The sequence below is a fragment of the Eubalaena glacialis genome, chromosome X, assembly GCF_028564815.1.
Source record: "Eubalaena glacialis isolate mEubGla1 chromosome X, mEubGla1.1.hap2.+ XY, whole genome shotgun sequence".
Taxonomy (NCBI): domain Eukaryota; kingdom Metazoa; phylum Chordata; class Mammalia; order Artiodactyla; family Balaenidae; genus Eubalaena; species Eubalaena glacialis.
In genome coordinates this window covers 48,952,772-48,980,099 of record NC_083736.1, presented here as the reverse complement: position 1 = coordinate 48,980,099, position 27,328 = coordinate 48,952,772, and the positions used below count along the sequence as shown (strand labels likewise).

General features: G+C 42.7%; 1 protein-coding gene across 1 annotated transcript in view; it reads left to right on the top strand.

The window, feature by feature from the left end:
- The window catches only part of ITIH6 (inter-alpha-trypsin inhibitor heavy chain family member 6), a 41,565-nt gene extending 27,137 nt beyond the window's left edge, over nt 1–14,428 (top strand). Inside the window, 5 exon segments of the mRNA XM_061179183.1 lie at nt 830–865; nt 11,472–11,582; nt 12,563–12,620; nt 12,622–12,930; nt 14,215–14,428. Of these exon segments, the coding sequence (XP_061035166.1) occupies nt 830–865; nt 11,472–11,582; nt 12,563–12,620; nt 12,622–12,930; nt 14,215–14,428 (728 nt within the window).
- The last annotated feature ends 12,900 nt before the right edge of the window (nt 14,429–27,328 follow it).

Here is a 27,328-nt window from a genome sequence, read left to right as displayed (position 1 = left end):
GTTCAGGTTGTTGGCAGAATTCAGTACTTTGTATTAAGACTGAGATCGCTGTGGGATTTTGGGGGGTTTTTTTTGTTTTCTTTGTTTTTTTTTTGTTTTTTTCTGATTGTTGGCTAGCAGTCACTCTCAGCTTCTAGAGGCCCCTGGGGCCACTTTCAGGTCCTAGAGGCTTCCTGCATTCCTTGCCACGTGACCCCATCCATCTTCCAAAGACAGCCATGGAGAATCTCCCTCCTGTTAAATCCTTCTCATACTTCAAATCCCTCTGACATCTCTGTCTCTGATCTCCAGACCCAGATTTAAAGGGCTCATGTGATTAGGTCATGCCCACTTGGATAATCTCCTTATTTCATCAACTGCACCACATAACATGACCTATTTATGGGAGTGATAACTCACCATATCACACCCTGAGGATTTTACGGGGTGTGTATACTGGGGAATCTTGGGGGGCATCTTAGAATTCTACCTACCACAGGCAGAAAGCAAGAGAAAATAACATTTGAGTTTGCCTGGAAGAATAACTAGAAATTGATCCTTAGTAGCTAAAAGAAGGAGAACATTCCAGGTGGCAGGAAAAAACAGAAACAAAGGGTCACTAGCAAGATAAGGCAGGGCACTCATAAGAATAGTCAGTTCAGTTGGGCTGGAGCATGCAGAGAAGCCTGGAGAGCTAGGCAGGGACTAGATATCAGAAAAGACTTAAATGCTGAGCTCAGGATTTTGGGGTTTATTTTGGAGGAGGTGACTGAGAGGCCAGGGGGCCCCAGAGTACCTAGGAACGTAATAGATCAGTCTCTTACCAACACAGTCCCCCTCTCTTTTGTAGGCACGTTGCCAAGCATCTTCACCTTCTCATCCTCGGGTAAGCCAGCCACCCTTGCTGTCCTGTTTGAGTACAGGACAGCTTGTGCACTAGGATTGGGGCTGGGCTGTCTCTCTGGGGAAATAAACATGGCCTCCTACCTTCTCCTCTCTCCTTCCCTCCCCTCCTCTCCCATTCCTTCTGATCTCAAGTGACCTCAGCATGCAGTGACTTGAAGCAGGGTTTTGGTTCCCAGTCAGAGATTGAGGTCAGGTCGTGGCAGTGAGAGCACAAAAGCCTAGCCACTAGACCAGTGGCCCTGGCCTTTAGGCTTTGCAGAAAAGAATTCCCACAAAGATGGAAAGTAGTGAAACAAGTAAAGTATTTATTAGAAGGAAAATGAATACAGTACATGTGGATAGACACAGGGGTGGACTCAGAGAGTAACGCCCTCATGGTAGTTTAAATCACTTATATGGGGCATTTCTTCTGGGTTTCCTTTGGCCAATCATTTTGATTTGCCTGGTTCACAGTCTGTATTTGGTATACCTCAGGATCCTCCCAATGTGTGCGCCAAGATGGATTCCACCCAAGAGGGCTATGGGTAGTTTGGCGTCACTCCCCTTTTGACCTCCAAGGACCTTTCTAGTTGGGAAGATCTCCTTGACTTTGAGAATGAGAACTATGTGGTCTCTTATCTTCTATCTGGGCAGGGCCCAGCCTCCTCTCTCAATTGTCCTGCTATTCTCATCTTGGAGTATCGGTCCACAGGTATTGAATCTCCAATTGCTTACCCTGGGGGGGGGCATCTACCTCTTGCCTCAAATACCCCGTGAGGGACGTAGCCCCCAAGAAATATTTATGGGGAAGATGAAGGACAAAGGTCTATCTTCCATAGCTTCTTCAGGCTGGCAAGGGGCTTGTAGACTCTACCTAGTTGGGGTCACAGAACTCTTGCCCTGTCTCATTAAGGGGCCCCAGGGTGATTTCTGTTGTTATTTCGGCAGGATTGGCTATGGGGAGTGGTTGGAGTCCCTGCACCACCATTGTCCTGTGATGCCCTAGAGAAAACAAACTAAATAATTAGATTAGAGAAGCAGGGGCTAAAGACTAGTAAAAGACTACTATAATCAGAGACTCAAGCAAGGGTAGGAAGCTGGTTATACAAGGTCAGCATATCTTTGTTAATCTCAGGCTTAAAATTTTAGTATATTTCTCTATTTCTAAAATGAAAGTTCTGAACCTGTTGGTTCCAGGTCTCCTTCTTGGACTGAAAGGTCTTGGTTGCAGATTTACAACAGTATGGAAGACAACAGAGCACTAGGCAAAATATAACATAAATCAGTATGGCTGAAACAAGGAAGGTTATAAGAAAATGGAAACCTCCCATCAGAGAGGTTCTTTTTTTTTGGTTCATGATTTTATTTTTACACAACATTGTAAAGCAACCGTACTCCAATAAAAATTAATTTAAAAAAAAAGAATGCTGGTATAGAAAGGAATGACAGTTCACAATTGTTTAATTCTTAGATATCACTAGAAATTAAAGTTTTTAAGATTAAAGAATTCTAATGAATACATGTAATTATAATTACTAGAACCAATAACGGAATACCAAACTTTTTGTATACCAAAAAGTTAATTAATTAAATTTAATTTATCTTTTGAGTGAACTTAATTAGAATCTAATATTAATTCTATTTTTCTTTTTAAGAATATTACTATACTTTTACTTTTAAAGCCACTTCCTGTTACATTTTTTAAATCCCTTTCTTTTTTTATTAATTTTTATTGGAGTATGGTTGCTTTACAATGTTGTTTTAGCCTCCACTGCACAACAAAATGAATCAGCCATACACATACAGATATCCCCTCCCTTTTTGGACTTCCCTCCCACTTAGATTATCACAGTGCATTAGAAAGGCTTTAATATCTTGTGGGATCCAGGAAAACAAGCTGGAGAACCAGTTTTCAATTTTCCTGCCCATAATGAATAGCGAGGATTGGTGGTTAATCGTCTGCTGAAGCCAGGTGGCTTGTTGTCGAATTTTCTCAATGTTGGTCTCTACCTGGGAAGAGGTGTTAATGTATGTGCAGCAAGAAGTGTTGGCAACTGCATGTACCCCTCCTTGTTCTGCCAACAGATAATCCAGGGCCAGTCGGTTGTCAAGTACCACCTTGGCCAGCGAATCTAGAGACTTCTGTAAATTAGTGAGAGAGTTAGCAGTACTGTTACCTATGGCAGTAAGAGTATGAGAGAAGTTCCAAAGGACATGTTGGTGGGCGGCTACTCCCCACCATGGTAACAATGTATACCCAAAGAAATAGGCATCTCCATCTGGGATGCCACCAGGTAAACCTCAAGTTAATTGAGTGAACAGTTTTAATGAAGTGGCCCAGTGCTTGGATTCGTTTAAGGAGTGGATTAAGAAAGGGGTAATCAAGGTTCCCAGCATACACTGTGTGGGCATGGAGTTATTTTGTAGGCAATTAGTGGTGCATGGTTTTTTATCTACCTGGCATATGAAAATGTATCCTGGCAGGGCACAGTAGACTAACTCACCCAAAGTTTTAAAGCCTAGCCATCCGGAGGGGGAAGGGTAAGCTGGGATGAAGTGAGAGAATAGCATTGACATATATACACTACCAAATGTAAAATAGATAGCTAGTGGGAAGCAGCTGCATAGCACAGGGAGATCAGCTAGGTGCTTTGTGACCACCTAGAGGGGTGGGATAGGGAGGGTGGGAGGGAGGCTCAAGAGGGAGGGGATATGGGGATATATGTATACATATAGCTGATTCACTTTGTTATACAGCAGAAATTAACACAAAATTGTAAAGCAATTATACTCCAATAAAGATGTTAAAAAAAAAAGACCTAGCCATCCAATTCTATTGTTATGGAAAATTTCTCCAGCTACAAATCCAACCCGTTCCATCCACATCTGTCCTGCTATCTGCTTCTCCTGTGTGGATCGTTCTTCCTTTGGGTAGTGAGTTAGAGTTTGAGCACAAATAAGTAACTGGAATTCTGGCTTGGGGGGCATTATAAAATGCTGGGGTGCTTTAATGCCAGTTCTTCGTCCTCCCAGTTTGACCTCATATTCTCCTTCTGTTGCTAAGGGGAGGGTTAGGCAAGAGACATTAGAATTTTCTTCAGTAGGAAAATGAACAAGTCTGACTCCGTACATTACCGTTCTGAGCCTTGGGTCTCTGGACCATTTTCCATCAGGAACTTGGCTAAAATTCCTTACAGGATGGACAAGAGGGTTGCTCTGGTCCACAATGGACTTAGCTCAGGGTAAACAAATCCAGCATTCTGTCAATAGAGTGGAGGAAGCAAGAGTTTGTGCAATGCAAACCAGAGTTGCTGTCCATCCTGTGGATAAGGGAAATAGGCATAGAAAAGCTAAGGCTTCATAGTAGCACCAGTCAGAGTCATATTTAAATCACTTAGCATGGGCAGAGAAGCTTAGTAAATTCCAAGAGCAAAGGTGAGAGCAAAGAAGACAATAATTATCTAAATCTACCAGAGCCTATCAATTATTCTGTAAGTGGATTGGAGTACCGGAAGGCAAGAAGGAAGATAGTGGCTATGGGTACTTAGCCTAGGGTCTAAGAAGTCTTTTTGTCCTTTTCAAATAAAAGCTTCAGGTCTTGGAGAGGTTCATTCATCCACCTGGAATTTTCAGGCTTTCCTGGGTCCTCCGGATCCTGTGGAGACTCAGAGGAAGGGGTGGATTCACAGGAATGGCTGGAATGTGGGTCTTCAGGTTCTTGTAATGTATCAGTGGAAACAGGTTTAATCCTGGACAGATGAACCCAGCTGGTGACCCCCTGGAGTTTAACTGCTGTAGGAGTGCTCAGCAGGACTTGGTAAGGACCCCTCCATTTTGGGAGTAGCTGATGACCAGGGGACTCATTTTTCCAGGTTTTTCAAAGTTCCCAATCTCCAGGTTTTACAACAGAGTGACTGGGACTGTCATCTGGAGAGGGCTGTACTCTGTTGCCATGCTCTTGTATAGCCTCTGCACCTGGCCTAGGTTTATAACGTATTTAAGATGAACCTGGGTTTCTGGGTCAGTTAGCATGTCCAGAGTAAGGAATGTCCTTCTGTATGTCATTTTAAAAGGGCTTAACTCAGTGGTTGTTTTAGGGGCTGCTCTGACCCTTAAGAGGGCTATTGGCAGCAGGCAATACCACGACTCTGACCTTTCCTGATGGAGTTTGCCCAAGGTTTTCTTTAGAGTATGATTAGCCTGTTCCACTTTTCCTGAAGACTGCGGTCTCCAGGATGAACGGAGGTTGTATTTAATTCCTAAAGCCTGCAAAAGCTGTTGAGTGATCTTTGCTACAAACGAAGGTCCATTGTCACTCTGAAGGTGACGGGGCAACCTGAATCTAGGAATACTTTCCTTTAGGAGAGCCTTAGCCACTTCAGTTGCCTTCTCTGTTCTAGTAGGGAAGGCCTCTATCCATCCAGTAAAAGTATCTATAAAGACTAGTAAGTATTTGAAACCCTGGAAAGAGAGCATCTGAGTGAAATCTATTTGCCAGTCCTCTCCTGGGTAAGTCCTACATCGCTGGACTGGGTTAACAAGAGGGGGAGGCTTGAAGTTGCCTCCTGGATTATGGGTGGCACAAAGGGCACAGGCTCAAGTAACTCTTTTAATTGTCTCCGGGAGCCTTTTCCCTATAAAAAGATGGAAAACGATTATAGACATTGCATCTCTCCCCAGATGGAGAGAATCATGTAGCCCTTTAATAATTTTCCATTGGTCAGAGAGAGGTATGAGCAATTTCTGATCTATGTGCCACGAGCCATCCATTCCCTTAGTTCCTCCTCTGTCTCATGCCCAGTTCTCTTTGGAAGTTGAGTACCTGGGTATAACATTAGAAGGGGTAAGAGATGGGATTAATGCCATTTCGGTTATGGGCATCAAGACTGCTTTCTTTGTTTCCCGATCTGCCCTGTTGTTTCCTTGGGAAATTTGAGAAGTTCCCTTTTGGTGCCCGTGGCAGTGAATGACTGTTATCTGTTTTGGTTTTTGAACCACTTCTATGAGATGTAAAATCTCAGCCCTATATTTTATAGGGAAATTTCTTGCATTTAGGAGTCCTCTCTCTTTGCAGATAGCTGTGTGGGCATGTAAAACGAGGAAGGCATATTTTGAGTCGGTGTATATATTTACAATCTTTCCTTCCCCTAGGATTAAGGCTTGGGTTAGAGCTATCAGTTCAGCCTTTTGGGCTGAGGTGTTAGGTGGCAAAGGTTTTGCTTCTATGACACTATGCATGCTCACAACAGTGTACCCTGCCCTCCTAACTCCATCTTTAATGAAACTACTGCCATCAGTAAACCATTCTTCCTCAGGGTTTTCTATGGCCTGGCCTGTTAGGTCAGACCTATAGGCATAGACCTGGTCAAGGGTTTTGAGGCAAGAATGTGTTAGCTCTGGGCTTTCGGTGGACATTAGTGTAGTGGCGTTAAAAGTGCGGCAAGTTTTGAGGGTTAGCTCTGGGGAGTCAAGGAGCAAAGCCTGGTACTTAATAAGACGGCCTCCAGTTAGCCAATTGTGGCCTTTTATATCTAGAATCCCTTTCACTTGATGAGGGGTCTGGACTTCCAGTGGCTGTCCAAAGGTGAGCTTGTTGGCTTCTTCCACTAATAAAGCAGTGGCAGCTACTGCCCGGAGGCAACCAGGCCAACCTCAGGCCATGGAGTCTAGTTGCTTGGAAAAGTAGCCTATAGGCTGAGGAACTTCCCCTAGATTCTGTATAAGGACACCAAAAGCTGTCCCCTGTTTTTCAGCCACGTACAAGATGAATGGCTTTTCAAATTGGGGAGACCCAAAGCAGGGGCTCTGGTGAGGACCTGCTTGATATCATTAAAAGCCTTTTCTTATTCCCTGTTCCAAAGTAATAGTTCTGTATCTGGGCCTTTAGTGTCTTCATATAGGGGTTTAGCCATTAGCCTGAATCCTGGAATCCAAATTCTACAAAATCCTGCCATGCCCAAAAAGGTATGGAGATGTTTCTTTGTCTTTGGTGTGCTTAGGCCTAATATAGCTTGTTTTCTATCTGGAGATAACTGTCTACTTCCAGGTTTATAATATATCCCAGATATTTAACTTGTTGCTTTGAGATTTGTGCCATTATCTGAGAGACTCTGTAACCCCATGCCCCAAGGATATTAAGGATTTCAATGGTATTTTGATCTGAGGCCTCCATGGAGGGACTACATATTAATATATCATCTACATACTGTATAATAGTCCCTTCTTTCAGGTGTATTTCCCTTAGTTCTTTTCCTAGGGCCTGGGTGAAAAAGTGTGGACTGTCCCAAAACCCCTGAGGCAATACTGTCTAGGTATATTGTTGCATTTGGCCTGAGTCGGGGTTAGTCCACTAGAAGGCAAATAGATATTGTGATGAGGGATGAACTGGGATGCAAAAAAAAGGCATCCTTGAGGTCAAGTACAGTAAACCATTTAGTGTCCTCAGGGATTTGGGCTAATATGTTATAAGGATTGGCCATGAGGGGATGTATAGGGACCACTGCATCGTTTACTGCTCTAAGGTCTTGTACCATCCTATATTTCCAATTTGGCTTAACAAGTAGCCTAATAGGAGTATTGCATGGAGACTGGCAGGGCACCAAGAGGCCATGCGTTAAGAATTTATCTACAAGGGGTTATAAACTCTTCTTCACTTCCAACTTTATAGGGTATTGTCTCTTATTAGGGTAGGCAGCTTCTGGTCTATGGCTAATTCTTACAGTTGGGCATTTATGGCCCTTCCAGGGATTCCTTTGTCCCATACTGAAGTGTCCACTGCCTGTAGAATATGTCTGGGAATAGGACCTTGTTCTTCCAGTTGGTCTGTCTTAGTCAGAGTCAAGATAAGGGGCTGCTCGGGGCCTCCTAACTGGAGTATGGCCCTGAGGGAGCTCAGAAGGTCTCTCCTCAGTAGTGGGGTGGGACACTCAGGTACAACTAAAAAGGCATGCGAAATCAACCACTGCTCAAATTGGCAAGTGAGAGGCCCAGTAAAGTAATGGGTGCTAAGCTTTTCATTAACACCAGTCACAGTATAGCTTTTGGAGGAAAGAGGTCTATAGTGAGAAATTAAGACAGAGTGAGTGGCTCCCATATCAATTTAAAAATCAATCTTCTTACTTGCCACATCAAGGACTACCCAGGGCTCCTCAATGGAGATAGACATCTCATTGGGGGGAGCCACCAGAATCCCCAGCCCACCTCAGTGGTCGAGCATGGCCATCTTGGGAACGGAAGCCCCCTTTCTCCTTTGGGACTGAGGGCAGTCCCTCTTCCAATGATCTATTTGTTTGCAGGTTGGGCATGGTCTGGGGGGCTCTTTCTGGCAATCTTGGGCCCAGTGGCCAGTTGACTTACATTTGTAGCATTCCCCCTTGTTGGTCTTACCTCCAGATGGAGAGTTGGACTTTCTTGGCCCCCTTGGGTGGTCCTGAGGTTGCAAGGCATGGCTGACAGCAACAGCTATCAGTTTTGCACGAGCCCTGGCCTGTCTTTTCTCATGTTGGGTTCTCTCTTCCTTCTCAGCTTGATCTCGATTATTAAATACCCCAAATGCCACATCTAGGAGTTGGGGCATGGGTGTTTGTAGGGCTAATTGTAATTTTTGGAGTTTCCATTTAATATCAGGGGTGGACTGACTAATAAAGTTTTGTGTTGTCCAAGCAGGGGCTGACTTTCAGAAGTGGAGGGATCTATGTTGGTATACTTCCTAAAAGTTTCCACAAGCTGCCCATGAAAGAGGGCTGGATTTTCTTCTTCTTCTTGGGTCACTCCTTTAACCTTTTTATAGTTAACTGACTTTTTGATACACTTTCTCATCCCTTCTAATACACATTGGAGCATATGCTTCCTGGCTTCTGTTCCTGCCTGCAAATTAAAATTGCAAGGGAGTTCCTGATTTGGGACTGCATCTGCACCCATAGCATAATGTTTGGGTTGGTGTCTGGCAAGCTGGTTGGCATGTCCCTGGGTTGCTGTCCAAATTCTCTGTTTTTCCTCCAGAGTACAACAAATAGATAGAATTACTTGGACATCCTTCCAAGTTAAGTCATGAAACCCTTCAACAAACTTACTAGGGTCTTCAGAAAATTGGCCCCGTTTCTGTTTGCATTGGGCTAAGTCAGTTAAAGAGAAGGGCACATGTACTCTGATTGTCCCTTCTCCACTTGCCACTTCCCTAAGAGGGCATAGTTTCCCTGATCCTGGGTGATAGGAAGCTCCACTGCGAGTTACCCAAGAAGGACTAGCCTCTCTTGGGGTAATGGAGGGTCTGGTGGGACATAAGGAGGTGCAGTTTGGGATCAGTCAGAGGGAGCAAGAGAAGTAGGTGGCTCTGGAGAAGTAGGGATACTGTCAGGAGTAGGAGGAGCTAGGTTTCCCCCTGAGAGATGGGAGAGCTTAGAAGGGGGGTCATCTAAAATGTCAGGAGAGTTTTCTGGTTCCCCAGGTTTTGAATTATAAGAGCCATGTAAGGTGGGATTTTGGTAAAGGACCATGAAAGCCTGAATATAGGGAACCTCAGTCCACTTTCCCATCCTGCAGCAATAGAGATCCAATTGCAGAATGGTATTGTAATTTAGACACCCATTTTTCAGGCCATTTTTCTCCATTCCCTAACTTATACAAAGGCCAGGCACTGTTACAGTAGAACTTAAGTTTTTCCTTTCTTAGCCCTTCTATTTTAAAAAATTTCCAATTCTTAATGATACACTCCAGAGGTGTCTCTTCTTGCTTGGAGGGGGATCCTCCTATGTTGAGTAACTTGCAAGCGAGAACAAGAGAGAGCTCCTAGAATGAAATCTGGCATTCTGGAAACATTTATCAGGAGGCTTTAACCCGAAGGGGTTCAGGGCATTGCCCAAATTCCCTTCAAACCTGATGAGGTTTCAAGCGTCCTCTACTCTCCCATCGATTTCTGACCAGACGTCTCTGGTCTTCCGTGGTAACTTGCGCAAGTCTTCTCCCCCAACATGGCCAGGGGAGGACCTTCGAACCAGTGCAGACCAGTTGCCAGGACTTTCCTTAGGAGAGATCCCTTGTCTATAGAGCTTATGTCCTGTGATAAGTCTTCCTATGCTGGGGTGTATTCCTCGTGACTGAGCATCTACAAAGTTTATAATTCAGGCTTCTGGGTAGCGGCCAGCCAGATAGATAGCAGTGTGTAGGCTGCCAAGACCTGGAGTGAAGGGGGTCCCATAGATGCAAAGAGGAACCCTTGGAGAAATTGGAGTTGGGCGCTATGGAAGATGCCACAGGGTTCAAGGTTCCAGGGCCGGGAGGTGGAGAAATTCTCATAGTAAATTTCTGGGCATTGAGTGAGGTGAGAGACTAGACAGCAAAAGAACCCAAAATCCTTTGCCCTGTCTGGCAGCTAAGATAGAACTGGGAAGCGTCTGACAATTTTGTCTCACACAGGCAGCACTGGGTTTGTCAGTGGCGGGGATGCAGTTTAGGAATGATGTCTAGGAAATCCTTCCCTAAAAGGGCGCGGAGATACGAAGTGAGAAAGAGACCTTGTTGTGCAAGTAATTTGGGAAAGAAAAGCATAGGGGAGGGTTCCATATGGGACAGTGAGAGAGAGAGAGCGAGAGAGAGAAAAAGAGACCCCTTGGGTTCCTTCTCAGTTGGAAATCACGTTTCCACCATGTCCCAAAGGATAGCATCAGCTGTCACCCGAGTGTTATTTGAATCTGCACGGCCTGGGGAATCCGCCTGCCACCCCCAGTGCTGTTGGGGGTAGCCACAACGCTGTGAGCAGACAGAGGTTATGCCCTGCAGGTCTTGAAAAGAAAGTGAAGTGGAGAGTGAGAAAGAAAACAAGAGCAAAAGTCAGGGGCCTCAAGCCGCAGCTGGGTGAAACCCACTGTTTACCTTGAATGCCTGAATTCCCAGGTTTCGGAACCAAATATGATCTCGGGTGCCTCAGCCTGCAGCGGTTTGAAGCAGGGTTTCTGTTCCTGGCCAGAGATTGAGGTCAGGTCGTGGTGGTAAGACCAGCAAATCCTAGCCACTAGACCAGTGGTCAGTGACAAGGCTCTGGTCCTTCAGCTTTGCAGAAAAGAAATCCCACAAAGATGGAAAGTAGTGAAACAAGTAAAGTATTTATTAGGAGGAAAAAGAGTACAGTACGCGTGTATAGACACAGGGACTGACTCAAAAAGAGAGTCACGCCCTCGTGGTAGTTTAAATCACTTATATGGGGCATTTCTTCCAGGTTTCCTTTAGCCAATCATTTTGATTTACCTGGTTCAGAGTCTGTATTTGGTATATCTCAGGATCCTCCCAATGTGTGCGCCAAGATGGATGCCACCCAAGAGGCCTATGGGTAGTTGACATCACTTACTATGGGGTGGCGCCCCCTCCCTTTTTGACCTCCAAGGAGCCTTTCTAGTTGGGAAGGTCTCCTTGACTTTGAGAATGAGAAATATGTGGTCTCTTATCTTCTATCTGAGCAGGGCCCAGCCTCCTCTCTCAATTGTCCTGCTATGCTCATCTTGGAGTTTCTGTCCACAGGGAATGAATCTCCAATTGCTTACCCTGGGGTGCCCATCTACCTCCTGCCTCACTTCTAGGGCCATAACTTCAGAGTTGTGCCTCCTGCCTTGCAGTGGATGGGGACACCCACTTTGTGATCCACATCCCATGCTCAAAAGAGAGGATCTGCTTCACACTAGATGGGTGCCCAGGGGACGTACTACAGCTCATAGATGACCCAAAGGCAGTTGAGAGCCCCAAAGACTCTACCTCATATAACTCTACAGCCAGATATACACATGTCAACACCCCCAGACATTTGTGGGCTAATACAAACACATAGCAGGGCACCGCACTAACACACAAGTACACACCCAGACACATGGAAACACACACAAATATACTCTAACACCAAGACACTCACAGATACACATACACACACACTAGGGAATACAGTAAACTCACAAAAATACACATCCAGGCACATGTATTTTGACACTTTCCACACCTACACATAATAACATACAAATAGGCATCCAGATACACAGAGATGCACAACACATGCCCAGATATACATAATGACACATATATCAACACACTCAGACACACATACATGCGCTGGTAACCACACTCATCCCAATACACAAGAATTCAACACACATAGGTACACATACTCTGCTACTCTAGACATATAAAACACACCAAAGCACACAAATACCATGACACACAGCCAGATGCATGCACACTGACACCCCCAGATATACAATATGTACCAACACACAACCAGACACACACAACATAAACTATTCACCAAGACTTATAACACCAACATATCCAGAGAAACATATACACATACAACCAAAAAAATACACGCTCTACCATAACACCTTCCCCAAATATGCAGATGCACTGATATGTCCAGAGATACTCATATGAACAGAACTAAACACACACATTTACACACTCAGAGGCAAGCACATGCATGCAAACAGCCCCACGGGGGTAAGCATGCACACATATACATACATGCTCATACAGTGCACAGGAAGGAGCAGCTAGATGGGCTGTGGTAGAAGCACTTTCCTCAGGAGCTAGCTCTCTAACCACAGATCTGCACCACTTCATCTGAACTTCAGGCCCTGAGACTTCACCCCTCCTGTGCTGTGGGTGACTATGTGAATGACCACGTGAAAGCCTGTGCTCCCAGCAAGCATTCTTCTCCCTCCAGGGCTGCATGTACATGGACAGCTGCTTGGGGCACCATCAAGGCCAGGGCACAAGGACCTACTTCCAGACCATCACAGTTACTAAAGACAAATCCCGGGCCTACACTATCACCATCACCCGCAGTTCCATATCCATGCAAGGTGAGGGTACCTTGCTTCTGTCCTGGGACCAGTCAGCCCTACTGAAGAGGTCCCAGTTGGAGCTCCATGTGGCTGCTGCAGCCCACCTTATCCTCTGCCTTGGGCCCCACCTTGAGTTCCTAGTCCTCCAGCACCGCTACCAGAACCCCAGCACCCCGCAACTACCCCACCTGGGGCTCTATGTGATCAATGGCTCAGGTCTCAGCCCCTTGGCCCATGGCCTGCTGGAAAAGTGTTACTGAGGCTGATAGTGATCAGAGAGCACCAGTCCCAAGAGAGACTCTGCCAGGGTGAAAGGCCAGTGAGCCCCCAGCACCTTGACCTTCAAACCACAAAGAGGAATCAGAGCCAAGCTGTGCCCTTGGAGAGCTCCTGGTCTAGGAAGAAGACAGACCCAGGACTTCCCTGGGGGTGCAGTGGTTAAGAATCCACCTGCCAATGCAGGGGACATGGGTTCGAGCCCTGGTCTGGGAAGATCCCACATGCCACAGATCAACTAAGCCCGTGTGTCACAACTATGGAGCCTTTGCTCTAGAGCCTGTGAGCCACAACTACTGAGCCCATGTGCCACAACTACTGAAGCCCATGTGCCTAGAGCCCATGCTCCACACCAAAGAGAAGCCACCACAATGAGAAGCCCATGCACCACAACGAAGAGTAGCCCCCGCTTGCCACAACTAGAGAAAGCCGACACACAGCAACGAAGACCCTATGCAGCAATAAATAAATAAATAAATAAATAAATAAATAAATAAATATATATATATAAAAGACAGACCCAGGCATGGATAGTGATCCCAGGGAGTTATCAGTGCTAGACAGAAAGCAGTCCAGGGAGCTGGAGGAACCCAGGGTGAGGCATCTTGCCCAGCTTTGGAGTTCAAGAAAGATCTCCTGTAGGAGAGAGACCCACACCGAGTCTGGAAAGCTGAGCAAACGTGTAGAGGAAAGGAATGGAGATTGCAGGAGATGGAGCTGGAGTGATCACACAAGAGTGCCAGCATGAGGAATTTGACTTTTTCCTGAAGGCAATGGGAGTCATGAAAAGGCATAAGCAGGTGAAAGATACAGTCAGGTCTGAGTATTACGAAGATCCCTCTGGAGGCTGCTGTAAAGGGGGATTGCAGGAAGCCAGATTGTAGGTCAGGAGACACTAGCAGAACCTGAGGCAGAGGCATACACCAAAGAGTTTGGGCAGTGATGGTGGGTTGGACAGATATTTTTACTTCCTCTGAACCTCCTCACTTCTCCAATCTGCCTTGTCATCTCCTTCAAGCCGGACTGAACCCCTTCTGCTGCCATCTCATCCACCTTGGCTCTCTACTTTCATACTACTGTTCCATCTGGCTCCTCCACGTTTCACACAATGCTCAGCCTCTTCCCTCCTCCAGGCCTTTGCTGCCCCTCCTCCCTCCCACTTTTCCTTCTAGGTTTCCTGCTTTAGGATCCTCTCAGAGCTGTCAGTAGGACTCAGGCCACTGCCTTAACTGGTGTTGCATCTCTCTCCCTCAGGACAGTTCCAGCATGCAGACATCCAGCTGGTGGCAGGGCCTATGGGGCCAAGCTTGAGGAGGCACCAGGGCCCAGATGTGCCTGTGATCCTAGGCAAGAGGCTGCTGAAGGACTCACCAAGGCTGCCACCCCACTGGGCTGCCTGCTGGCTGGTGAAGCACTCTCATGTACAGCGGCTGCTGGGCCACCCCTACATTGCCTATGTCCTGTGATGGCCCCTGAACCCCAGAGCAGGAGACCTGAGTTTTGGAGACCCAGAGGCCAGGGCATAGGGTGAGCCAGGAACAAAGCCCCGAGGACGTGGAAACACACAGGGACATGCACACTAACACATGCACTAAGTGACACATATACCAGAACACACACACAAAGACATGCAGATCTATGGACCTAGAGGCTTAGGGACTTCTGCCTCCTCACAGTCCTTACAGTCTCCAGTCGCTAGTCTTTTCAATCCATACTCCACAGCAGCCTTAGAAGTGACTTCTTTAAAACAAAAAGCTGAGGCACCAGTCCTGCTCACGACCTTCTCTGGCTCCCATGACATATTTAAAGCTCTTACAGTTCCTCTAACAAACCATGCTCTCTCCCACCAATGGGCCTTTGCATGTGCTTTTCCTTCTATGTGGGACTCCCTTCCTTGGCTTCATGCAGGTAAATTTTACATATTCTTCAAGTCTTAGTTGTCACTTCCTCTAGGAGGCCTTCCCTGACCCCTCCCATAGATTGAGTTTGGTCCCCTCCTGTTACCATAGCCCACCCCCACATTCCATTCAAGCTCACCTATCATACTGTGTAGTAATCATCTATTTACTTGTCTGGATCCCTTACTTAGACTGTGAGCTCTTTGAGGGCAAGGACCTTTTCTGAATCATCTATGTATCCCCAGGGCCTAGCACATAGTAGGTGCTTAGTAAATATTTGCTGAATGAATGAACCAAAAAGGATCCCATGACACAGCAGTAGACACACACATATACTACTCACAACCAAAGGCACGGAATCACACACAGAAAGACAGCAATGAGGACACAGACATGGATGTGTAAATAGAGATAGAGACATATGGAAACACAAGGATCTCAAAATAAAGAGAATAGACATAAGGGCATGTAGACATACAAAGAGGGGGGTAGGAAGCCAGAGTGACAGTATCAGGGACATAAACCCAGAGAAACAGATGCCCACTTGCTGGGCTTCTGTATCCCCATTTTGAGGTGCTGTCCCTGTCACAAACAAAGAGGCAGGGAGACAAAAATGAGGTCACCCAGTGACAGGCACACAATGACTAATGTGAAGACAATGAGACATAACAGCATACAAATGAAAAGATAGAGATTCACAGAGATCCAGACACAGGAGCAGAGGAGTCAAGACACACAGGGACACAGAAGTAACCAGGGGGACATTCGTCAAAACCACAGTCCAAGACACCAAGGACAGAGAGGTAGAAACACATAGACATGATGACATGCAGACATGGGGTGCGGGATGAGAAGAGAACACAGAGATACAAGACCAGAAACCTATAAGGACATAGAAACAGAGATGTTACACAGATCCAGACTTGGTGACAAAGACCCAAGGACACACGCACATGCAGAGAAACACACTAAGAGTGAGACCGGAGCATAGACTTATATATTTAGAGATCCAGCGACAAAGACATGGGAATGCAGACACCTCAACAGTGACAAACACCACCAAAGAGATAAGTTTCAGACCAGGTAACAGAGACATAAGGACAGACAAAATAGAGGCCCAGGAATAATGGGAACATTGTGACACAATGATGGGGACATTGTGACACAATGACAGGGACACAGGAATTCAGAGACAGAAATCGTAGAACAAGTAGACATGGGGATGTGAACTCACAAACACAATCATATGGATACAGGCTAGACATAGGGACAAAAACACAGGCACACTTCTGGAAGGATCAAGATAGGAATAAAGAAACCTAGACACAGAGAAACAGACACACAGAACATAAGCAAATGGGCAAAGACACAGAATCAAGATACACCTGGGTTACCCAGAAATAGAGACACACAAAAAGACAACCAAGGCCACAGATGAAAGGATGGGGACAGTGAATCAGACCCAGGGACACATAGATAGTGGGTCAAAAATAAAAAGACATGGATCCAGACACCAGACACAAACAGAGACAGGGACACAGACGTGGTGAGTCAGATCAAAACCATACCGGGGACAGAGCAAGACGAAAAGAGGAACAGATACAGAGAGACACCCTGACAAACAGACCCATAGAAACAAGAACACAGTCATGGGAATCTAGAGAAAAAGATCAATGGACTAAGAAAGAGAGGCACTGAAGTACAGAGCAACTTAAGACACAGCAACATCAAGAAAATAATACAGAAACATTGGCAAAAGCTGGAGAAAATAAATGTAGAAGTAGGATAAATATCAAATCACAGACATGGAGAGCCAAGCCCCAGAGATGCATAGACTCAGAGACTCACCAATCAAGGACACATGGAAGGAGGCATGTGCAGATTCATTAATATAGACACTAGAACACAGAGGCTCAGAGAGAGACACCCAGACAGGAATATACAGACTCCAGGACACACTTACACTGGATCACAAAAGTTCAGGGATATGCAAAACTTGGGGATGCACAAAGATAGGAACACACAGATACTGGAACACAGAGGCTCATGGGTGCCCTGACACGGAGATGCACAGACACTAGATCCTAGATCACATGCAAAGACCCAGGAACATGCAGACTCAAGGATGAACAATGACTCGAGGACACAATACTCAGGAAAGTGCAAAGATTCAGGAACATGTAAAGACTCAGGAACACAAAAACTCAACAATGTACAGAAAAAGGGATGCACAAACACTCAAACAGAAAGGCTCATTGGATGCCCAGACACTGAGAAGCGGAGATCCATGGGCACACAGAGACAGGGAGACACAGACACTAGAACACAGAGGCTCAGGATATGCAAAGACTCAGGATATGCATGTCCTTATCCTTGAATAAGTATATTCAAGGATAAGGATACACAGACACTGACATACAGAGATCAGGGACACACAGAGACAAGGACATAGAAGCAAGGGAATACAGACAGAAACTCCAGGACACCCAGAGATGTGGACATACAGACACTGAAACAAAGAGACCAATAGGATGTATAAGGTAGGTGCATAAAGAATGAGACACAGAAACTCACAGACTTACAGGGAGCCAAGGATATGCATATACTGAACTACGTACGATATGCAATGGAAACCACAGACACCAGAACACAGAGACATTGGGGCACAGAAACCTTGAGAAACTAAAATATGTAGCCACTGGAACACAGCCAAACACTTGCTCATACAGATTTTAAGATACACATAGCCACTGGGAAATATAGGCAACCACTAAAACGCACAGAGACACTGGAATATACAAACACAACACACATAGACACTAGAACTGATGTCAGAACACACAGGGACACTGGCACACAGAGACAATGGGACCAGACACTGCCACACAGATACTGGTACACACAGACACTGGGATACACAAACAGGGACACATGAAACCTGGGACACACACACACACTGGGACACAAGGAAACTGGGGTATAGAGACTGAAGCACACAAAAACTGAAACTCAGAGACACACAGGAGCATGCTGAGACTGGGACACACAGACAATAGAATATAGATATTGAGGCACACAGACATAAGGACATATAAAAACACTGAGACACACAGACACTTTACCTCACAGACAGTGGAACAAACAAACACTGGAATATACATACACTGAGGCACACTGACATTGGAACACACAGAAAATGGGACACATCCTGGGACATACAGTTATTGAGGCACATAGAGACACAGAACCACCATAGAACCACCACAGAACTGGATCAAACAGATGTTGTGACACACAAACACTGGGCTACAGGTACTGAAGTACACAAAAACACTGAAACTAAGAGACATATGCAACATGGAAACAGTCACTGGGGTACACAAACCATGGGACATATAAAAATTGAGGAACACAGATACTGGAACATTCACAGACATCAAGACACACAGACACTAGAACATACAGTCATTAGGACATAAACAGATATTGGGACATCCAAGCATTAGAGTACAGAGAGGCTGTGATCTACAGATACTGGGAATTATATATACACTGTGACACACAGTCATTTTGACACACAGACTGTTGCACAGTCAGTAGACAGAAACAGGGACTTATAGACATTGAGGTACATAGACACTGGGATACATAAACATTGAGACACACAGATACTTGGGTGTACAGACACTGGGACACAGCCCCTGAGACACATAGATACTTGGATGTACAGAAACACGGGGATACAGTCACTAGGGCACCTAGGCACTGGGAAACAAGGTACACAGACACTGAGACAAACAACCACTGGGACTTACAGACCCTGAGACACACAAACACTGACACATAGAGATGTTGTGGTACACACTGGAACATACAAACATTGGGGTCCTCAGAAACTAGGACATACAGACACCAGAAAACATACAGACACTGGCATATACAGTAGCAAACACTTAAACCTACAGATTCAAGGACGCGCAAACACTAGGACATACAGACAGTGTGATATAGTCCCTGAGGCACACAAACACTGAAACTCAGACAGAATACAACATGCTGACATAGGGACACAGTCACTGAAACATGTAGACACTGGGATATGCAGACTCAAACACACAGAAACTGGGGTACAGACACTAAGGCACACAAAACACTGAAATACATAGACACACTGCAACATGCTTACTCTGGAACACACAGTCACTTTGGAACACACAAAAACTGGGACATACAGACATTGACAGACAATAGAACATACAGTCCATTGGGACTTGCATAGACACTAAGACACATAGACATTGGAACTTACAGACATGGGGATACACTGACACTGGGACGTACAGACACTCTTTTCACAGATATTAAAACACACAGACACTAGTACGAAAACACTAGGGCACACAGACTGGGATAGAAGCTGAGGCACACAGAAACACTGAAACTGAGCTATACAACCAACATGCTGACACTGTGACACACAGACACTGGGGGCACATGGACACTAATGCACTTATTTACAGAGATAGAGAAATTGGTATACATAGACACTGTGGTACATAGACACTGAGACACATAGAACTTGAGACACATAGAAACTTTGATATACAGTGACATGGGGATATATATTCATTGAGACACTCAGACACTGGGAATGTAGATACTGGTGCATAGTCACTAGGATACACAGACTCTGGGATATACAGGCACTGGAACACATAGATATTGGTGCACACACACAAGGTACACAGACATTGGGACACACCAACACTGGGACATTCACAGATTCTATGAAACACAGACACCAGGAAACACAAACATTGGGATACACAAACACTGAGGCATACAGATATGGGAACACACAGAAAGTAAGGCTCATAAACACTGGGATATACTGTCATCAGGAAATATACAACATTGGAACATACAGTAAATAGGATGCATAGACACTGGAAAACAGGAGTTAGTACATACTGACAATAAGAACCACTGACTGGGACACACAAACACAGGCACACTTGGTCAATGGGACACACAGAGACATTGTAACACAGAGACCCTGGGACACACACACTGGGACACAGAGACTAGGACAAACAGTCATTGGAACATACCCGGAACCTGCAACTCACAGACCCTAGGAAACACAGACATTGAGATGTACAGCCACTGGGACATATTGAATCTCGAAAAACAAAGACTCTGAGATATACACAGATGCTAAGATAACATCACTGTTCAATATACTCATTGGGACATGTACAGACACTGGGGCACAGAGACACTGGCATTTACACATAAGGGTAAATACCAACAGCGGGAAACACGGTGCTGGGATATTCAAACACTGACCTCAAGACACATAGACACTTGGGCATAGAGAAAAGCTATGACATACAGTCATTAGGACATACAAACACTGGAACACAGAGACACCAGGGCATAAAGACATTAGGACACACAGAAACTAAAACATATTGACACTTGGACACAATGTCGCTGGGATATACACAAATACTGTGACACTCAAAGGTTGAGACACAAAGACACTGGGATACACAAACAGTGGGAGACGTAGAAATGGGACACAAAGAATCTGAGGGTGTTCTTGATGCCAGGCCTTGTAGGACCTTTACTATTGCTTTGCCATTGACAAAGAGGAGAAAAGGAGAGACTAGGAGAGGGAGCGGTCTCATCCTGAGCCTTGTGACAGGGGTAAGCATGAGAGTGCTCTAGTGAGGAGAGTGGATGGCAGGGTAAAACGAGTGAAGTGGAAAGAGGGAGTGTGGATGAGAAATGTGAGTTTTCTTCCAGGGCCAGTAGAACCAGTGCAGCTTGGGGCAAGGGATGGTGTTTGAAGCCAGACTTGAGGAGCTTGGTCTGATAGGATGAGAGGAGAGGAGAGGGGAGAAAAATGCCTTTCTGAGGTGTTAGTGGGTGGGAATGCACAAACACAAAACTCTATCCTTGGTGCACATTCACACTCCTTTTTCTTAATTGAATATTTTAATATTTCATTTAAAATATTGTATTAGTTTCAGATGTACAACATAGTGATTCAATATTTTTATAGATTATACTCCATTAAAAGTTATTACAAAATAATGGCTATAATTCCTTGTTCTGTACAATATACCTTGTTGCTTATCTATTTTATACATGGTAGTTTGTATCTCTTAATCCCATACCCCTAACTTGCCCCTCCCCACTTCCCTCTTTGCACTGGTAACCACTAGTTTGTTTTCTGTATCTATGAGTCTGTTTCTGTTTCACTATATACATTCATTTGTATTATTTTTTACATTCCACATATAAGTGATATCATATAGTATTTGTCATTCTCTGTCAGAGTTATTTCACCTAGCCTAATATTCTCTAGGTCCATCCATCCACAGTGTTGCAAATGACAGAATTACATTCTTTTTTATGGCTGAGTTATGTATATGCGTGTGTGTGTATGTATATATATATGCATATATATATATATATATATATATATATATATATATATATATATCTTCTTTATCCATTCATCTGTTGATGGACACTTAGGTTGCTTCCATATTTTGGCAATTATAAAATATGCTGTTATGAACATCGGGTACATGTATCTTTTGAATTAACATTTTTGTTTTTTCTAGATATATACCCAGGAGTGGAATTGCTGGATCATATGGTAGTCTTATTTTTAGTTTTTTGAGGAACCTCCATACTGTCTTCCATAGTGGCTGCACCAATTTATATTCCCACCAACAGTGTACAAGGGTTCCCTTTTCTCTACATCCTTGCCAACATTTGTTATTTGTTGACTTTTTGAAGATAGTCATTCTGACAGATGTGAGGTGATATCTTGTTGTTGTTTTGATTTGCATTTCTCTAATAATTAGTGATGTCGAGCATCTTTTTATGTGCCTATTGGCCATGCATATGTCTTCTTTGGAAAAATGTCTATTCAGGTCTTCTGCCCAATTTTTAATTGGGTTGTTTGATTTTTTGATGTTGAGTTGTATGAGCTGTTTATATATTTTGGATATTAACCCCTTATTGGTCATATCATTTGCAAATATTTTCTCCCATTCAGTAGGTTGTCTTCTCGTTTTGTCAATGGTTTCCTTTGTTGTGCAAAAGCTTTTAAGTTTAATTAGATCTTATTTCTTTAGTTTTTTAAAATTTCATTTGCTGTAGGAGACAGATCCAAAAAAATATAGTTACAATTTATGTCAAAGAGTGTTCTGCCTATATTTTCTTCTAAGAGTTTTATGGTTTCAGGTCTTATGTTTAGGTATTTAATCCATTTTGAGTTTATTTTTTGTATATGGTGTGATAAAATATTCTAATTTCATTCTTTTTCATGTAGTTGTCCAGTTTTCCCAGTACTACTTATTGAAGAGACTGTCTTTTCTCCATTATATATCTTTTCTCCTCCTTTGTTGTATATTAATGGGCCATAAGCGTGTGGATTTATTTCTGGGCTCTCTGTTCTGTTCCACTGACCTATGTGTCTGTTTTTGTGCCAATACCATGTTGTTTTGACTACTGCAGCTTTGTAGTATAGTTTGAAGTCAGGGAGTGTGATACCTCTAGCTTTGTTCTTTTTCCTCATGATTGCTTTGGCAATTCTGGGTCTTTCATGGTTCCATATAAATTTTAGGATTATTTGCTCTAGTTCTGTGAAAAATGTCATAGGTAATTTGATAGGGATTGCATTAAATCTGTAGACTGCTTTGGGCAGGATGACCATTTTAACAATGTTAATTCTTCCAATCCAAGAAGATGGGATATTTTTCCATTTCTTTGTATCATCTTCAATTTCCTTTATCAATGTTTTATAGTTTTCAGAGTATAGGTCTTTTCCCTCCTTGGTTAATTAATCTACCAGATAATAAGAATGCTAACTGAATTAGGGGAAAGAATAGATGAACACAGTGAGAATTTTTAAAAGGAACTCAAAAATATAGAAAAGAAGCAGTCAGAACTGAAGAATACAATAACTGAAGGAAAAAACACACTACAAGGAATAAACAGCAGACTAGGTGATATAGCAAAATGCATAAGTGATCTGAGAGATAGAATATTGGAAATCAACCAATCAGAACAGCAAAAAGAAAAAAAGTTTTAATGAGAACAATTTAAGGGATATTTGGGATAACATCAAGCATACCAATATTCACCTTATAGGGGTTCCAGAAGGAGAAGAGAGAGAAGGGAGTTGAAATTTTATTTAATGAAATCATGGGTGAAAACTTCCCAACCTGAAGAAGGAAACAGATATCCATGTACAGGAAACACAGAGGGTCTCAATCAAGAGGAACTCAGACCCACACCAAGACATATCATAATTAAAATGGTAAAAGTTAAATATAAAGAGAGAATTATAAAGGCAGCAAGAGAAAAACAAAGGGTTATATACAAGGGAACCCCCACAAGGCTATCAGTTGATTTTTTGGCAGATATTTCGTAGGTCAGAAGGGAGTGGCATAATATATTCAAAGTGTTGAAAAGGAAAAATCTGAAACCTAGGATACTCTACCCAGGAATATTACCATTTAGAATTGAACAGTAGATAAAGAAGTTCTCAGACAAGCAAAACCTAAAAGAGTTCATCAATATTAAACCCACCGTAAAGAAATGTTCAAGGGTCTTCTCTAAGTGGAAAAGAAAAGACTATAACAAGAAGTAAGAATTTATAGGAAAGGAAAAATCCCAATAGTAAAGGCAAGTATATAGTAGGGACTGAGTTTCACCATTTAAATAAGCTACTATGAAGATTAAAAGATTAAAAAAATTGTAAAAGCAATTTTAACTACAATAAACAGTTAAGGGATAAACATGAAGATGTAAAATGTGACATCAGAAACAAAAAATGTGGGGGTGGGGGATAAAAAATGTACATATTTTAGAATGTGTTTGAACTTAAATGACTGCCAGTTTTAGAAAAGTACAAATAGTTACAGGTTAACATATGTGAACACCCTGGTAACCACAAGTCAAAAACCTACAATAGATACACAGACACTAAAAAGAAAGGAACGCAAATACTGCTAAAGAAAATCATCAAACCAAAAAGGAAGAAATGAACAGAGAATAACTAAAAAACAACTGAAAAACAAGTAATAAAATGGCAGTATGTATCTTTCAATAATCACATTGTATGTCAGTGGAATAAATGATTCAATCAAAAGACCTAGGGTGTCGATTGAATAAAAAAACAAGACCTATCTGTATGCTGCCTACAAGAGACTCACTTCAGAGCTAAAGACACACAGACTGAAAGTTAACAGATAGAAAAAGACATTTTATGTAAACAGAAAAGACAAGAAAGAGAAGGTAACAATACGCATATCAGACAAAATAGAATTTAAAACAAAGTCTATAACAAAAAACAAAAGAAGGCATTATATAATGATAAAGGGATCAGTACAAGAAGAGGATATTGCACTTATTAACATAAACATACTGAAAACAGGAGCACCTAAATATACAAAGCAAACACTAACAGACATAAAGGGAGAAATTGACAATAATACAATGATAGTAGGCAACTTTAACACCATAGTTACATCAGTGAACATATCATCTGGACTGAAAATTAATAAGGCAAGAGTAGTCTTCATTCACAGAAAGATAGACAACATGAAAAGGCAGAGGGCTATGTACCAGATGAAGGAACAAGATAAAACCCCAGAAAACAACTAAATGAAGTGGAGATAGGCAACCTTCCAGAAAAGAATACAGAATAATGATAGTGAAGATGATCCAGGACCTCAGAAAAAGAATGCAGGCAAAGATCGAGAAGATGCAAGGAATGTTTAACAAACACCTAGAAGAATTAAAGAACAAACAAACAGAGATGAACAATAAAATAACTGAAATGAAAACTACACTAGAAGGAATCAAGAGCAGAATAACTGAGGCAGAAGAACGGATAAGTGACCTGGAAGACAGAATAGTGGAATTCACTGTTGCGGAACAGAATAAGGAAAAAAGAATGAAGAGAAATGAAGACAGCCTAAGACCTCTGGGACAAGATTAAACGCAACAACATTTGCATTATAGGGGGTCCCAGAAGGAGAAGAGAGAGAGAAAAGACCAGAGAAAATATTTGAAGAGATTATAGTCGAAAACTTCCCTAACATGGGAAAGGAAATACCCACCCAAGTTCAGGCAGCACAGCAAGTCCCATACAGAATAAACCCAAGGAGAAACATGCCGAGACATATAGCAATCAAATTGGCAAAAATTAAAGACAAAGAAAAATTATTGAAAGCAGCAAGGGAAAAATGACAAATAACATATAAGGGAACTCCCATAGGTTAACAGCTGATTTCTCAGCAGAAACTCTACAAGCCAGAAGGGAGTGGCATGATATACTTAAAGTGATGAAAGGGAAGAACCTACAACCAAGATTACTCTACCTGGCAAGGATCTCATTCAGATTCAAAGGAGAAATCAAAAGCTTTACAGACAAGCAAAAGCTAAGAGAATTCAGCACCACCAAACCAGCTCTACAACAAATGCTAAAGGAACTTCTCTAAGTGGGAAACACAAGAGAAGAAAAGAACATACAAAAACAAACACAAAACAATTAAGAAAATGGTCATAAGAACATACATATTGATAATTACCTTAAACTTGAATGGATTAAATGCTCCAACCAAAAGACACAGGCTTGCTGAATGGATACAAAAACAAGACCCATATATATGCTGTCTGCAAGAGACCCACTTCAGACCTAGGGACACACACAGACTGAAAGCGAGGGGATGGAAAAAGATATTCCATGCAAATGGAAATCAAAAGAAAGCTGGGGTAACAATACTCATATCAGATAAAATAGACTTTAAAATAAAGAATGTTACAAGAGACAAGGAAGGACACTACATAATGATAAAGGGATCAATCCAAGAAGATATACCAATTATAAATACACATGCGCCCAACATAGGAGCACCTCAATACATAAGGCAACTGCTAACAGCTATAAAAGAGGAAATCGACAGTAACACAATAATAATGGGACACTGTAACACCTCACTTACACCAATGGACAGATCATCCAAAATGAAAATAAATAAGGAAACAGAAGCTTTAAATGACACAATAGACCAGGTAGGTTTAATTGATATTTATAGGACTTTCCATCCAAACACAACAGATTACACTTTCTTCTCAAGTGTGCACGGAACATTCTCCAGGATAGATCACATCTTGGGTCACAAATCAAGCCTCAGTAAATTTAAGAAAATTGAAATCATATCAAGCATCTTTTCTGACCACAATGCTATGAGATTAGAAATGAATTACAGGGAAATAAATGTAAAAAACACAGACACATAGAGGCTATACAATACGTTACTAAATAACCAAGAGATCACTGAAGAAATCAAAGAGGAAATCAAAAAATACCTAGAGACAAATGACAACGAAAACATGACGATCCAAAGCCTATGGGATGCAGCAAAAGCAGTTCTAAGAGGGAAGTTTATAGCTATACAAGCCTGCCTCAAGAAACAAGAAAAATCTCAAATAAACAATCTACCTTACACCTAAAGGAATTAGAGAAAGAAGAACAAACAAAACCCAAAGTTAGCAGAAGGAAAGAAATCATTAAGATCAGAGCAGAAATAAATGAAATAGAAAGAAAGAAAACAGTAACAAAGATCAATAAAACTAAAAGCTGGTTCTTTGAGAAGATAAACAAAATTGATAAACCATTAGCCACACTCATCAAGAAAAAGAGGGAGAGGACTCAAATCAATAAAATTAGAAATGAAAAAGGAGAAGTTACAACAGACACCGCAGAAATACAAAGCATCCTAAGAGACTACTACAAGCAACTGTATGCCAATAAAATGGACTACCTGGAAGAAATGGAGAAATTCTTAGAAAGGTATAACCTTCCAAGACTGAACCAGGAAGAAACAGAAAATATGAACAGACCAATCACAAGTAATGAAATTGAAACTGTGATTAAAAATCTTCCAACAAACAAAACTCCAGGACCAGATGGCTTCACAGGTGAATTCTATCAAACATTTAGAGAAGAGCTAACGCCTATCCTTCTCAAACTCTTCCAAAAACTTGCAGAGGAAGGAAAACTCCCAATCTCATTCTATGAGGCCACCATCACCCTGATACCAAAACCAGACAAAGATACTACAAAAAAAGAAAATTACAGACCAATATCACTCATGAATATAGATGCAAAAATACTCAACAAAATACTAGCAAACAGAATCCAAAAACACAGTAAAAGGATCATACACCATGATCAAGTGAGATTTATCCCATGGATGAAGGAGTCTTCAATATATGCAAATCAATCTATGTGAGGCACCATATTAACAAATTGAAGAATAAAAACCATATGATCATCTCAATAGATGCAGAAAACGCTTTGACAAAATTCAACACCCATTTATGATAAAGACTCTCCAGAAATTTGGCATAGAGGGAACCTACCTGAACATA